Genomic DNA, 15,769 nt, shown 5'->3' with positions numbered 1-15,769 from the left:
ATGTGCACACAAATGTGATTCTGTTGTAATGTTTGCTTTGCATTCCTCTATAGTGCACATTTATAGTGATATTAAGTTATTTTCTTACAGGTTCTTTGAGTGAACCTTTGCATCAGAGATGTTTTTTGACTGTGGTTTTAGTCCTAAATTGTGGACATGTTGATTGGTTGGCGGGAAGCCTTTGCCAGCTCTTGATTGACCTCTCTATGGAAGCTACTCCTCAGTCCATGATGATTGCCCTGAGAGCTCACTCTGCACTCTGTCTATCTATATCACTCAGATGATCACTAGGCTCTGTCCTGATGTGCTGAATCTTGATTCACTGAATCAAAAGTAAAAGGATTTCATTCTCTTTTCTGTGATGTTGACCTGAAAGATGGCCCTTTGCATTTTTCTTCAGTTCTTGAAGAAAACAATCTGCCACTAGATGCAGAAATATGCACTTAAAATTAGAGCTTGGTACAAGAAACACATGAAAATGTCATGGTGTGCGATTTACTGTGGAAGGAAGGTAGAGGAGATGGGAGACGGGTTTTTTGATTTAGACATAATATAGTGCAGGGAGCTCTCCTGACAGTGGAGCTAAAAGTCATTCCACCTTCGACTGTGTTGCCTCTGGGAACAGGGAGCTAAAGCCAAAGTAGCAGCTGAGTTCAGGTCATGAGCTAGACATGTAAGACTGGACCATGACCTCAAGGAAGCAGGCTGTGAGTCATTTTACAGCCTTCAGTGTCTATAGCTGCACGCTGAATATGATGCACAGAGGAGAGAAGATGTATGTGTGTACATACTGACAGTAACTCTGAGTAGGCCTTTATCCTCAAGCTACTGCACAGGCTAACATCTTGTTAGCTTATTGGATTGTTATATAAACAGGTACATGCATTCACGGATACATGAGTACACACAATAACAGCACTAAACAAACCTGATCTGTCTGAGCCCTGAGAGGAAGTGCACCAAAGAAGACCCCACCCCAAGCTCAACACATGCTGCCTTCATGAATGCAGTAGTAGAGCTAATTTTCCCTGACTGGCCATGAATTACATTACATTACATTAATGTGAATTATAGTCTGCAAAAATGATTCATTTACAGCCATTTCAATTATTTTTTAAAAATCTGTGAATCACTGTTTTCCTTCTGCTATTAACTTGAATGTTGCCATTAATATCACTTCTCTGTATTCTTACTGAGAGATGAAAATTTCATATTTTCCTTCTGTAACGTCTGGTGTTGATTTACAACAATAATAAAAATTTGGATTAAAGAGTCTTGAGGACAGTGACAGTTTCACACCTCTGTTTTTCCTCTTCACTAAAGTTTTCAGTTTATTTATTATCCCTTAAAAACAAAGCGTTTCTCCACCACATATCTTCTGGAAGCTTCATTGTTTCGTGCAAAGTCAGCAGCAGATATTTCCCCTCTCTTCAGCTTTCATGTATGCGTGATGTTCACATTTCGCTACATGAAATTTGTGTCCATGGGGGCTCGCCTTTAACCCGACCCCTCTCTTAAAATAGCCTTCGCGCCCTGTGGGAATTGATTGATGCACATGCCAGAAAGCTGCGTGGAAAACTGTGTTTTGCTCAGCTGTGTGGAGGCTCTATGGAGAAAATGTACAGTTGCATTATGCATTGTGTAAATCAGAATATTGGCAGCTGTGTCAGGGCTGTTTTACTGTTTCTTTGCCTGAAGGAACACAAAAGTGAAAGTGGCTCAGAAAGTCATACTCATGCACACATGGGTGCACTTACTATACAAGACATGAACATGCACATATAGGCATACTGTGACAAGCTTAGTCACTTGCACATCATCCACTGACTCACCCACTAACAGTCAATTTGCACCATGCTTAAGTAAACAGGGCTGAAATCAAATGTACGTATCTGGTAGATTAACAAAAATGTGTCCCAAAACAATCACTTGCATAGTTGTTTGTCTATTGTAGAATTACTTGATATCTTTTTAGAGAACTTTTGTGGGTCAGAACAGAAAAGCCATCTCTTCCACTGACCTGATGAGCTCCAATTTGCCTGATATACAGCTTATTCCCCAACATGTGGAGCCAATAAATAATTGCAACTGATGGATTATAATAATCATTTCATCCTACAAGAAGTGGATCCCACAGCATCACCAATTGATGTCAGCCTCTGGTATAGTGGTTTAGTGTTTATAGGTAGAATGAGGAGGATTATTTTTTGAACTTATGGCTGGTTCGTTTAAACCCTCCGCACATCTGCCACATCAAAACATCTGCATTCATCTGCATTATTTTGAAAAAAACTAATGCCACAACAAACCTTTTTCATTTCTGTTTGAAACACAACAATTCATGGTTTCCTAGTGCTGACCAACTATTTATTGGTGTACATGTCGATCAAATCAGTCATCATGTGGAGAGGTTGTTAGCTGAGGTAGACAAACAACGTACATATATCACGTGATCCCAATAAAAACACGTGTAAAGAACCATGTTGCAATAAAAGATGGATATGATGGTGATAAAAGTGTATGTGTATATACATAGTGTGCATATTTGAAGTGGATGCTTGTCCAGTTTGAAAATGTGAAGTGTTTGTTTTGACTGTTTGCAGTGCCGCATGCGGTATTTTATACCGCCTCTGCCAGCTGCTGTGGACAATCAGATAGTACCAGCTACAAAATTCTCAATCAACCATCTGCAGATGGGCTGGAACAAAGGAGAATAGAAGAGCTCCAAAGTGCTGAGCAAGGGGGGAAAAAGGTCTGACAAGACAAGCAAACAGTGCAGCGAGTTGATGGGAGGCAGCTGGGCTTAACGGCCAGAATTTGGAGAACAAAACCAAACGCTAAACCCCAGGGCCACCCAAGACAAGCAAGACAGTGAGAATCAGTGCTGAGGCAAGACCCCACTTTACAGTGTTTCACTGTTGAGGTAGTGCTGTGAGACGTTGAGATTTCTTCACATAGAAAAGGACAGAGAGAGTGCATGTGGTCCCAGTGGCATAGTATTTTGGCAGTGTCATGCACGATCTGAGATTTCGTAAGAAAAATGTCTACGATTGGCTTAAGAGAGAAAGAATAAACCTTTCTTCCAGAGACATTCCACTTCAGCTTCCCAAAGCAACATGCAGAGGACTGATCTAATCGTGTGCACAGTTTTGCCAGACCAAGAGCGATATTAGATACGTGACACACTCAGATGCCTCATATGGCGACATTTTAATGTTGGCGGTGGTGAAATGTCAGCTTACTGATGAAAGAGGCCGGTTCTCCACCCTGTGGAGGTGTTTGCAAGTGGAGAGGACAGCAGATTTAGAACTGGTTGAAAGCCAGCTGAACCATATGTGACCTGCTGGCCTTTTGTCCACACCTAGTGTACATTACACTGTGATATTATATCATCATAGCGGTACTTTGTGTGCGGCTGGGGAGGTGACAGAGCTGTCCACAAGCCACTGTGCACGGCTGTGAGAAATCTTTATTCAGGCTCCATTTAACTCAGAGTCAGAAGCGCAGCCGGCAGGAAGAGTCTTTAAGACCAGGTTCATTATGATCAGAATGAGAGGCTTCGCTATTTATAGGACATCAAAGGTAGATGGGGGGGGGGGTATTGATGTGAAGTTGTGTGAGGCGCTGCAGCCTGAGGATAACAACAACGTCTCCTCTCCGAGGGACCCTGCTGTTCATGTCTTGGAAGAAAGAGAGAGAGAAAGAAACAGCGAGGGCATCCTATTAATGCAAAGAAGGAATGTTTGTCCATTCACATGATCACCGATTCACATAATGTCGCCAGCACTGGCAGGCAATCTATGTATGTATGAACGTTACTGTCATGCGTTTGTTGTTTGCAGCCCAGCCTGGGCGGAAATCCACATACTGTGTGGAAAGCTGGTCAGACATTTCCTTTGCTGAAATGCTTTCCTCTGTAAATATGAAACAGACACATATATAAAAAGGCCTGTCAAATTTTGCATTCTGTTACTAAAATCCTGTCAAAACATCTCATAAACAGAAAATCCACATGTAATATTTGAGTTTTGCAGCATTGTACAAGTTCCTCTCCGCTTCTGTGACAAATTCGCTAACTCCTGCCTGCTGTGGATGAAACAAAGCTGTCCACTGAGTTGGTTTAATCTTTGCATCAGTTTCTAATTTTAAGATTTGCACACACGCGATATGCAGGACAGCACTGCAGACTGTAAATATAAGACACACAGAACAAGAAATAACTACTTCTTGCAATGTGCAATGTGTGACCTTCATGCATCAGTGGATTAATAATGGTTGAATTGCCATTTCTGAGCACAAAATACCAAATTCAATATTCTTTCAACCTAGTTTCTCAAAACATGACATATTCAATAACTCCTGTATTTTGTAAGCTGGAGTGTATTTGCTGATTTTCAGACATGCATGAGGAATAGTAGCAAGAACAGTTGACATTGAGTTTTTTTGGCCACTTGGGGGCGGCGGAAAAAAACTTAATTGTCATATTAGCATAATGGTAACTTGGAGTTGAATTTCTGTCCACCTGATGAATTGAAGAGTTGTGTGATCCATAACTCTGGTGCTAACTCTGCTGTTCTGCTATTGGTTGCCGGGCAGGTAGAGTAGCGTTTACAACGCTGATGAGATGGAACAAAAACAATGAGCTGAAAAAGGGACCCTGCAGTGTTGGGTGATGCTTCTCTGATGGTTCATCCCTACGAGCAACACGAGATGAGATCTTGTTTTAGATCGGCCAGCTGCTGCATGGTGAGCTGCTGTCAAAGGTTTCAAAATCTGGATTCTAGATGCAAGTAAAGGGCAAACTTTTCACAGGCAGATGACATTTCGTAAAACCATGAGGATCGGTTGTTAGATAGATTTTATTCTGGTGGCATCAGTGTATGCCCGTAGTGTTTTATTATTCATCTGCCCTCACAGCACATCCCTATTAGTGAACATCTCTAACCAAGACAAGGCAGACACGTGGGTCAAGGACAGTTATTTATATCGTGAGCTGTATCCAATTAAGTCAACATGTCATCCTGAAACCCTCTGCAGCTAATGGGCTTCCATCTGCATGAAAGATAGCTTGATGAATATCAAATGTGAAGACATACAAGGGAGGAGACAGCTTGATATTAACGATAATACAGAGGATGATTCAGATGGAGATGGTTGTGCCTGGATCAGATATGTGGAGATCAAAAAAGTCAACATGGTTCACTTAATAAAATTATCAAGCTGCGTTTTCTTTTGATTACGATCTCATCCCAGAGAATGAATTACGTCGAGAGTTTCGATAACCAATCACAGTGCAGTCAATGCCTCACCAGCCCAAAAAGACACCAGCTTCTCTTCTAGATACACTGCTGTAAAAACAGCTTCAACACTGCTCACTTCTTTGTGCTAAACCTCTGATGTCAGTCCGCATTTGCTCTCTGCACCACGGTGGCTCAGGGGGAATTTATTCTTCAAAAACAGATTGTTCACATTCTGTCTTTGAAGTTGTGACATTTTCATTTGGTGATCTACATAAGCTATTTCAACAAAGTTTATCCCAGTTTCTGTCACCGTCTGACTGCAGTGATGTACGGGAACATGCTCACAGATATCAGTCTCACCAATCTTTATCTCCAGCCATAAGTTTTAAAATGTGCTGTAAACTGCAACTCCTCAGTAAAAAAGTCCTGAGTGTATTTTCTTAATCCATTAACCTGTGGAAGTGGCTGTAGGGGATGATGAAGAGCTCCTGTGAGACAATCCCTCTGGCAAAACCTCTTCTGGATTGTTTCATCCAAATAGAAGCACTCAATCTTGAGGACAGCTTGGGTAAAAGTGATGCGGCACACTGACTGCAAGCGTGGGTCAACAATAAGTGCTTTAGATACACTTTTACCGAGCAGAGGTGTCAAAATGATGTGGAACTGATACTTGAATCATTTTATCTTCTCCAGACATCATATATAAATCAATAGAGCCATAAGAAATATCAGTCAGGTGTACGGCATCTCTGGAAATTTAAGGTTTTTATATACAGAGAAAAACACAACAGAGAAATGCAGGAAAAAAGCAGGTTAAAAGAAAGGTGGATGTGCAACTTAATGGACCACTTGTGAAGTCCGACCCCCCCAGTTACTTTTACTATGCCTGTCAAGCTTTTTATCGTCACTCATCACTTTATGAAGTTCACAGCCATGGGTGACGAATTTATGGTCAAAATTCGTAGTAACTGTTTTCAACAGTGGGCTCATTAAAACCATTTTTGTCAGGGGTCATTCCTGGTTTCCATTGTCCTATGTTTCCTATTGTTATATGGTACATAATGGGAACATGTCAAAGGGTCCTATGTTCCCAGGGCCCCATGTTCCCAAGGTTCCATATTCTCAGGGTCCTATGTTCCCCAGCTCTATATGGCACATGATTTGAACCTGAAAAAGAGGATAGGAACCCTAACCCAAAATCAGATGAACTGAAAACCATTGGTTTTGTCTCTTTATATAGCTGTTTTCAGACCTTACTCAGTTACAAAAGGACAGCATTTCTGAAATATTTCAACTTCAAACAGGTCAAAGTTGACAGAAGGGCTAACAGAATATCGAACTGGGGAACATAGGACCCTGAGAAAATATATGACAGGTTAGACTGCTATTCTAAAAATGTAATATTAGACTGTTATTTTGCTGTAAAGTTTTTAGCAAATGTAACGCTGCCTGTTGCTGCAGGAATGTAAACTTCCTCAAATCCCCAAACTAGGACAAAGATGCTAACAGCTGCATGTGCTGGTCGTGAACAGTATCCTGCATCCCCAGAAACTACCTTGTTAGTGATCGATATGCCAACTGTTGATCTTGAAAGTAGTTGGTTACTCCTGTAGACTCATTAAGCTGGTTAGCCAGACATGCTAACGACAGACCCGTTCCTGCACTTTTCTCTTGTGTTTTTGGTTGTGGAAAGAGTGAAAAAAGACACAACCATCCAAACCATAAAGTATAGTGTTAATCTATGATTGAATAATTGCTGTGGAGAGGAGGGGATGAACCCATTAACACCAATCCTGCCCTCCCAAAATTGTTCATCAATATGTCAGCGACGATAACAATATCTCGATGAAGCTAACATCCTGTCATCTCCATAGGGAAAGATGGAAAGGTAGAGATTTCTGATGAGATCTCTCTGAAGCACCTGGACATATCGCTCTCTTTCAGCAGAACCATCAAGCCTCCAGGGCTCTCTGAGACGCCATCGGGCTGGTTGATTGATTCCCTCCTCAGAGATTAATCTAGATATTGACTGTGTGCGGTGTGAGCGTTGGTGTGTGTCTGTGTGTTTGACTCAGAGAGAGACAGTGTCTGATAGAGACAGAGGCAGTGGGCTCGGTGATCTATGGCCTGTTTAGATCCTCATTTCCCAGAGTTCATAGCTCTCTTCCATCAACCCGCAGGCAGGAAGCCAAGCCTTTCCTCTCTCTTCCATGGTGGTCTAATTCATCCTCACTAAGGAAAGGTAAAGGCTGCCTCTGTCTGCCTCAACAGGTCCAAAGGCAACTCATTTTTATCACTTCACTTTGATCTGCGTTCTCTGTATTTCTCATCTTTGATTTACTGCATGGATTGTGGTGTGTTGATTTTTTTTTTTTGTTTCCATGCTTCGTGTACTCAGCAGAAAAGGAAAATGGAGCCTCTGTCTCGGAAGAATTTCCTCAAGCAAAGGTTAAATAGGTGAAAATGTAGCCAAGGGAAGAACATAACCTTATTACAAGACGTGCAACCACCCACATGCGAGCAGGCAAAAATATGCACTGAAAACACATGCAGTATTGTGCACACTTGCACTCCTACTCACACTGTCAAACTCTCCCATTTGAAAGCAGATCCGTCTTTAATTCTAGCAGATTTAAATAACTTCCTCCAAAGCAGATGGTAATAAAATGAGGCTGTTTTGAAGGGGTATCGCTCTACTCTGGGCAGGTACGTGCAGCTGGAGCAGGTGTGTGCTGGTGAAACAGGGCCAGGAGCTTGATGCAGATTTGCAGTTCATTATATCCAGCTGTGCATTTGTAGCTGCAGTGACACCTCATTGATGCACACAGATGGCCATCCACAGCTGATGACAAATCTGGGTGGATTTTGTGCACAGGGTAGTATTACTGTGAGGTGAATAGTAATGATGCATTTTAATGTTGGAGAAAAAACACAAAAGGATTGACCTCAGACTTGCATTAACTTCTTTCTCACATAAGAAGTTGGAAATGTATCGGAAAGCCGAAGAAGTAATAAAATATGCTAATGGTCTGGTGGCCCTGCCAATAATTGTTTGCACAATTTATTAGGTTATTGATGAGTTCGGAGGAGATGCTATTAAACTTAATGTTGTGGGGCAGCAGTTTGTGTGCACTTACTGATTCATGTGTGGACGTTATTTGTTGAGGTGTCAAATTTGCTGCTTTGAATGAGCCACCAAAAGTAATTTCGTACCAATGACAAAATGACTAAATGAAATAACTGAGAAACTGCAGCAGCAACAGCAACATCAAGGATGGTAATTTCATTTTTCATTGAACTGAACAATGAAATGAAGTTAAAATCTGCATAAAGTCCCGGTCAGACCAGAAAGTGCCTGAGGGACTTATTTCAATTCAAGTTGTAAAACAGGTGGTGCGTGGTGATTTTTTGGAAATCGTGATGCGATTCAGTAACAATGTAATGGATTACAAGTTTTAATTCATTGGTAACTCAAACCTAGTTTACAAGCATCTTGGGTGATCCAATCACAGGTGGACAGAGCTAAACACACGTGTAAATGATCATCAAGATGCATTGTGATCAGACCTCTTGTCGAGGTGGTCTGGGACACGTGTGACCACATAAGATTTGTAGTCTAAATGTCTCTGGCTAGTCAAAGGAGTCATCAAAGGACTCTGTCCGGGATGTGTCTCTGAGGCTTATTCTGAACATGTTGAAGTTCATATGGTGAGAAGATTTCTTTAAAATCAACAGCGTTCTGAGTTGCAAAGCTGTAGTTACTTTCTCTTTTGGGAGACCAGTGGGGAGTACATTACATTAATCTATGGCCTGCTGGTGATAAAAGCATGCAGTCTTTCACTGTCCTCAGGAGACAGAAATGATCTGACCTTGAAGGTGAAAGAAAGCAGTTTGACCACATCTCTAATACACTGAGCAATTTTAAGCCGAGACCACACACCCTTACACAGTATTTTGTGATTAGGTGTTTCTGATTTAAGCCTGCTTGGCATCTGCAGCTGACAAAGTAACGACCCATTTAGTAAGCTGCTAATAATAATAATAATACTACTAATGATAATAATAATAACAAATCAGTCAAGATATGCATTGATGAAACATGCTTTATCAGGTGAAACTCAGGCCAATGGTGAAATGCTCCCCACCATGTAGACTTTTCATTCGATGTAATTAGAGAGTTGTTGTACCCCACATTAGAGGCTTCGGTGACAAATGACTTAACGAGCTACACAGGGAGTCCTAATTATTCCGCAATTAGAAATGTAATTATGGGTTGCTCCAACGGCTTGCTTGCTAGCTGGCTAGCAGTGTGAGGGAGCAGAGACAGAGTGAGCATCACATACAACCGCCAGCTAATCTGTCACGCATGGAAAGGTAGATAGGTCTCCAATCACAGCCACATGATTAAAGACCCCCTCCGATGAAAATCAGGTTTTTAACCTTGTTAGCGTGTCCGTATGGTGGTTTTTATATGCTGCAAGACATATCATGAGTGAAATAAGCAGTTGACACCATGGCTGAGCATTTCCAGCTTGGAACTGCAGTGGACCAATGACAGTCTCACACACGCAGATGCAGACAGCCTGGATTTCATATGTCACATACCGAAGGAACCAATCCCGTCAAGAGAAAGTAGTTTCACTGTTTTCAAAATGAGGGCAGAGAAAGTTCTGTTGTCAGTTGCAGTGATGCAAAAGGAGAAGTGGTGAGCCTTCATGTATTACCAAAGGATCTGAAAATCTGAGAGCCAAGCTGTAGCCTGCCTTAACCTTTCTCCCACCTGACTCCGTTCCATCATCACTCTGTGGGACACAGCGAGTGCGAGCCAACCAGTATTTTTCTCATGTTTTACCTGTTGACTGCGTTCAAACCAATCTGCAGTGTGCTAGATGATGTTAGCCAGCGTTAGCCTGCCAAGTGGCATGATGATTCATGTGAAATGCTGACAGGGCATTTTATATGGTTTGTGGGGGCGCTGACAAGAAACTGCACTCTTATGCTAATTTAAGGAAAGGACAGTTATTTTAATTGATTTAGCTTGTCGTGTTGAGTTTAAAAGTATTTGCTTATTTTCAATTGAATTCCCCTGAAAGAACTGCTTCATTTTAACCCAAGTAAATATGAATTTTCACTTTCACTTTCAATTTCGGCTGACTTGCTGTGCAGTGATTAAAAGGGTTATGCTGTCTTTTCATTTATTTGAACGACTGAAAGTGTTCTTTCCAAGAACTTAGAAATGATTTGGAATTAACACCTGTAAAATAAAGGATTACCATCTTTTCCCTGTCATCCACTGTGTAAGACTGAATGATCCAGCAATCAGCCCAACAGCGGGTGCAGCTGTAATGAGATTTTGTAACCTTTAAAATTTTTTACATGCTGTCTGTGCCATCTATTTTGAAGTTCGGTAGAAGCCATCCACACAAACTTATAATTGGCAGAGTCATCTTGCAGTATATTGACATTTATCTTGCACAGCAATGCCAAGACGAACCTGAAAGAACTGCAGTCACAGGCATCATCAAAGTTTTCTGGGTGTAGTTCGGCTCTTGTTTGTTTTTGGAGTAACAATTTGTTTTGTAGCACTTTTTAGGTTTAGCTTAGACATTTACACAAATTTGGTCCAAACTATCCGAGGTCATTGGGTATGATGTATGCCTGTGTTGCCATATTGATCCCTGAGGGAGATAATTCATCTTTTCAGCAGGCGTAGCAGCGTAGGGTCAGGTGCACCACAGTAACCTTGGTGATGTAACCGTGTCACTGCCTTGCTATGGGATATTGCAGGGCAGACACAGGGTCACATGACCAAATAGTACATGTGACAGCACCAGATTATTTGTACAGTTAGACACGTTTATCGTTTTATACGGTGAGACATATCATTTGACATTCCCCTGGTTCCATCATGACTTTGTGAGAACAGTCTCTCCACACAGGAAGCGATCTACAAAACAAGTGAGCATATTGTTCATCGTTTCAGGGTCTGCGAGTGTGTGTGCGCGCCATGCTCGCAGGCAGTGTTTGGACCCATGCACTACAATACTGTGTTGTGGTAATGAGGCACTCGTGCCAGTGATGACAGATGAGGGCTAAAAGGGTGTAGTTCTACTAACCCCACCCTGAGCTCTGGTTGACCTGCCAACCTGGTTGTCTTGCGCTGCCTTTAACTGTGCCGAGGCTCAGTCCTTTTGGAGGCTTTGGGCTGCGTTTTTAATTGGTGTTCAAACTGCACACCGGTTCAGATGCACTGTGAGCAGTATGACGTGCCTCCCAAAAGGAGATTTATTGTATTGCAAGATTAGAGGGTTTAAAACAGCAGTATCTTTAAGGATTAGTTCAGTGTTTTGGAAATTAAACAAATGATGGAAGTTATAAAATGTTGATGTCATTTTTCAGTTTTTCCTCTTTCTTTGTTTCACAGTAGATAAACAAATACATAAAACTGTATGAAGGTAGATAAATAATCATGACTCGAACACATTTGGGATCAGACTTTTAATTGGACTTAAATTCACATAAATAACATTGGTTCATATATATTTTGTATATTATACAACTTTATATAATATATATTTCCCCCTATGATTTACATTCCTCTCTGGCTAAAATTATGTCTCATATCTATGCAAACAGAAAGCCTTGCATGAATGCAACGCTGCTCTTTTTTGTGCTGTTTATCAAGGTCCAAATGCCAAAAGGAGAGGAGCGTGTTTCTCATGAGTTGTAAAAAATAATTTCCCAAGTAACACAAACAGAAAAGCAAAGAGGAGAATCTATTGCATTGTCTCTAGGGTATTACACTGCACTACAAGGAGTGGGTAGCTATTGAAAATCATTCACTGTATATATTTTACTGTATTGACTTGTGACACAAAGAAAGAAAGAGCACTGCAAACTATCTGATATGCATGGCAATGAACATTTCGTGTCTGAGTGTTCTTGTCATGGTTTATTTTTTTTTTTTGCAAAAAAGAAAAAAAAAATATGTTTGACACAAGATAAGAAACCCCATCATGAAGATAAGGAAAGAGTTACGAACCTGCAGCAAGGTCACATAATCATGCAGTGACCCAGCCAAGCACACTTGCACAGATGAGTTGAGCTTGTCAGTCTGGATCACAAATCAACACAGGGCCGTTTCGAGCCTGCGACTGACATTATTCAACAAGATGGGTGGATATCTGGAAGTCAGGTAACATTCACTAATCTCCCTGACGGAAAGAAATGTTCCCCCTCCCCCAATACCGGAGCTCCTCCTGTGTTACCTTTGACAATCAAACAATCATGGCTGACCAAGCACACAGATGAACACCGCAGGTTGAAAGGTACACGTGGAGGCCGTGACACGTATGAGTTTCACTACCTTCCCATAGCTGAAAGTTTTACATCGCTGCATCTTTGCTTTAACTCATCAGTAAGTAACCACGATTTGGAGAAAATGATGGAGATCGATGTCTTTAAGCAAATCATAGCCTGTCAGTACAAATGTTACATGACATTCAACATTAAGTACATACCTGGTGATGTGTAAAAAGAGTGAAAATGGCCATGAGGTGTCAGATTATTGATGTCAAATCGAACAAGACGGTACGTAAAACATCTGCTTTTTTCAACACAGCCTCAAGCGTCACTTTGTCGCAGTCCCTCACTTCTCTTTCCTGCCCCACAACCTCCTAAATCTGCATAAACTATGTTACATATTTGATTGTCTGAATCAGAGCTGCTACCTGAAACTGTCACCCACACTACACTTTCAAATCCAAATAAAAAAAAAAAACCCAATGGATCCAGCTACAGCTGTTATTTGAATAGTGATGGGAGACCAAAGGAGTTCGAGGTCAGTTCTGTTGTAAGCAAATGTGTCGGTGAGTCAGTATCTGATGAAAAACAAGATTTGCTGAGCTACTTAAAATCAGTGAACTGGGGTGGTACCCTACAATGTTTCATGCATTTATCACGACAAGGCCAACTTAAACAAAACATGGCGTGTTTTGCGTCGGTTTGTGTGTGTATGTGTATGTGTGTGTGTTAACAAATCACAGAGGAAAACACAATCATGCCATGACATTGTGACAGACAGCAAGTTTAAGTGTTAACTCCCTCCTTCCCTGAATAGTCAACAACAGAGTGAACTTTTTTAAAACAGCTATTAGTTTATCATTTCATCATGATAAAAATCGCATAAACATCATCGTAATCACATCCCTTTTCTAAACAAGATAAAGTTACTGTATGCTATCGAAAAAGAGCCATGAGGAGGGAAAGTCACTGGCTGTGTTCAAAGCACAGTGAAAACACATTTTCAGCTTTACAGCAGGGGCTTTTGTTGTATTGCAAAGTGCTCTGAGTGACCAGATAAGTGTTAGCGAAACGAAAAAAATATTTTTAACAGTGTTTTATTGCAGTAAACTTTATTATGGTTAATATCCTGTAACCATTTCTAAATATGAGTAGGAAAATAAGGTGATGATTTTCAGAGTGAACACAACCAGCAGTAGTGCCAGTTGTCGCTTTCCCTCCCCATTGCATCCCTGCCACCTTGCTTCTTCTACTTTCATACTCATAGAGGGGAAATAGTGTTAATTAAAAAGTGCATCATGAATATGTTGAGATTAATAATAAAAGTAAACCATCTTTTTTTCTCATAAATAACACTTTTCCTCTAATAATCAATAAACCTCTTATTATACAAGTCGAGTAGTCACATGATGCAAATCTACCGCCTCTGATCTTGTTAATAGCTGGGACCAACACTGACACTTCCTGAAACTTGGAAGCAATACAAACAGGTCTGCTGCGTCAAAAATTTAAGCAACGACCACTTCCAGCTGCTGAGGGTACAACACATGAACAGTGACACTGGAAGATTTGTAATGCACACTGTAGTAACACCTGACACAAAGCCCACAGCTAGCATGTATTTGTACTAGCAAGGTGGTAGTGTCTAGCTCACGCAGTAAAGTGGACTCAAAATCAACACATCCACATTTAAAGGAAGAAAAGGGACATTGCTGCGAACTGTTTTGTTTTCTTGTTGAAAGTTAAATGAGAAGCTCAAGACCACTCTCATGTTTGTGGCCAGTAGGCAGTTAGCTTAGACACAAAGACTGTAAAGAAGGGGAAACCGCTAGCCTTGCTCTGTTCAAACATAAGAAAACACCTCTAAAGATCACAAATTTACACATTATACCAAGTTTATTCAATCAAAGAAATGTGCTGGAACTTTCAGCCTGGAGACCTTCCAGTCTTTATGCTATGCTAAGCTAACCCGGCTGCTGGCTCTAGCTTCATATTTAGCATGCATGAGAGTGGTATTGATCTTCTCATCTAACTCTCAGTAGGAAAGCAAATAACATAAGTGTTACTCATTACTTTGACTGTGAATTCTGTGTCAAATTTATTTATTTATTTATTTTTTGTCAAATTTAGACCACTTGACATATCACTTAACCTTGATCAGACAAAAGTATGCCTCAGGTGAGACATTATGTAATCTCATTGTTCACATGTTGTAACTTCAAACTGTAAATGGGTGACGACAGCATTCCCTCCTTGGTCTTCTGCCTGGGATCAAATCACAAGGAAAATAAATCAGAAAGGAAGACCTTAAATGGTCAAGAAAACCAGATGTCCAGCCCCGCCCTCAGAGACTCTAGGGCATCCAATGAATTTTAGGTCTACTGACGTTTGCAGTCAGCAGACCTTGTTGCCATTCACTGATGGACTTGCAAAGCTTTAGGTGGCTACAAACTAACAGGACTGACATTTTTCCAGACTGGTGTGCATATTTCCAACACTTTCTAAATCCATAAGAAAGTAACTGGTCCACTCTTAATGCAGAGGAGAGAGCAGAACTCAGTCAAACTGTCAATGCCTTTCAGTTCCCAATAAACCTTTCAGTCCCTGGGCCTGAGTGGACTCTGCTCGGCCATCGATGGGCCTTTCTCAGTGGCAGGTCTTCATCCCCGTCAAGTATGGTGACTCTTGTCGGCACAGGCCCATCTGCTGCTGATGCTCTTGGAGATCAGAGGCCACACCGTCCACAAAGTCGGGGACGGGTAGCCCTGAGAGTATCATGACCGACTTGTTCCAGATCATGAAAGTGGGTACAACAGGCAGGAGGAAGGAGATTTCAAAGGTGTGAATGTGCTGGGAGTTCATGGCATCATAGAAGGACAGTGAATTGTTGTCATAGTCCAGCAGGACACCCAACCGCCTCAGCTGCAGGCTCGCCTCCACCAGCATCTCCTTGCCATCGTGGCGCACCATAAAGTTGTTGTTGCAGCGTGAGAACACCCACGAGGACGAGTTCTTGCCGCTCCATTCGTTTTTCGGGGCTGATTTGTAAGCCACGCCGATGGCATACCTGCAGGGAAGGAACATTTTGGAATGCATTAGTGATCTGAAACTGCTGTCCTCCTTAACAACTTTACTTGCACAGTCAAGCTACCTCATGCTGAGGACACACAAGATAGGCATGGGCCCTTTGGGTCTTTCCTGCATGAAGAGGTCTACTTCAGAGCCAA

General features: G+C 41.4%; 1 protein-coding gene across 5 annotated transcripts in view; it reads right to left on the bottom strand.

Moving 5' to 3' along the window:
- Window positions 1-11,723: 11,723 nt before the first annotated feature.
- mid2 (midline 2) overlaps window positions 11,724-15,769 on the bottom strand; it is a 142,757-nt gene continuing 138,711 nt past the window's right edge. For all 5 annotated transcript variants that reach the window (XM_076738651.1, XM_076738648.1, XM_076738646.1 and 2 more), the window contains one exon: window positions 11,724-15,609. In XM_076738651.1, the coding sequence (XP_076594766.1) occupies window positions 15,189-15,609 (421 nt within the window). In that variant the 3' untranslated portion in view covers window positions 11,724-15,188. The remainder of the gene's footprint in view (window positions 15,610-15,769) is intronic.

The sequence above is a fragment of the Chaetodon auriga genome, chromosome 9, assembly GCF_051107435.1.
Source record: "Chaetodon auriga isolate fChaAug3 chromosome 9, fChaAug3.hap1, whole genome shotgun sequence".
Classification (NCBI taxonomy): domain Eukaryota; kingdom Metazoa; phylum Chordata; class Actinopteri; order Chaetodontiformes; family Chaetodontidae; genus Chaetodon; species Chaetodon auriga.
The sequence above is the reverse complement of the archived record's forward strand: the minus strand, read 5'-3'. Positions and strand labels throughout refer to the sequence as shown.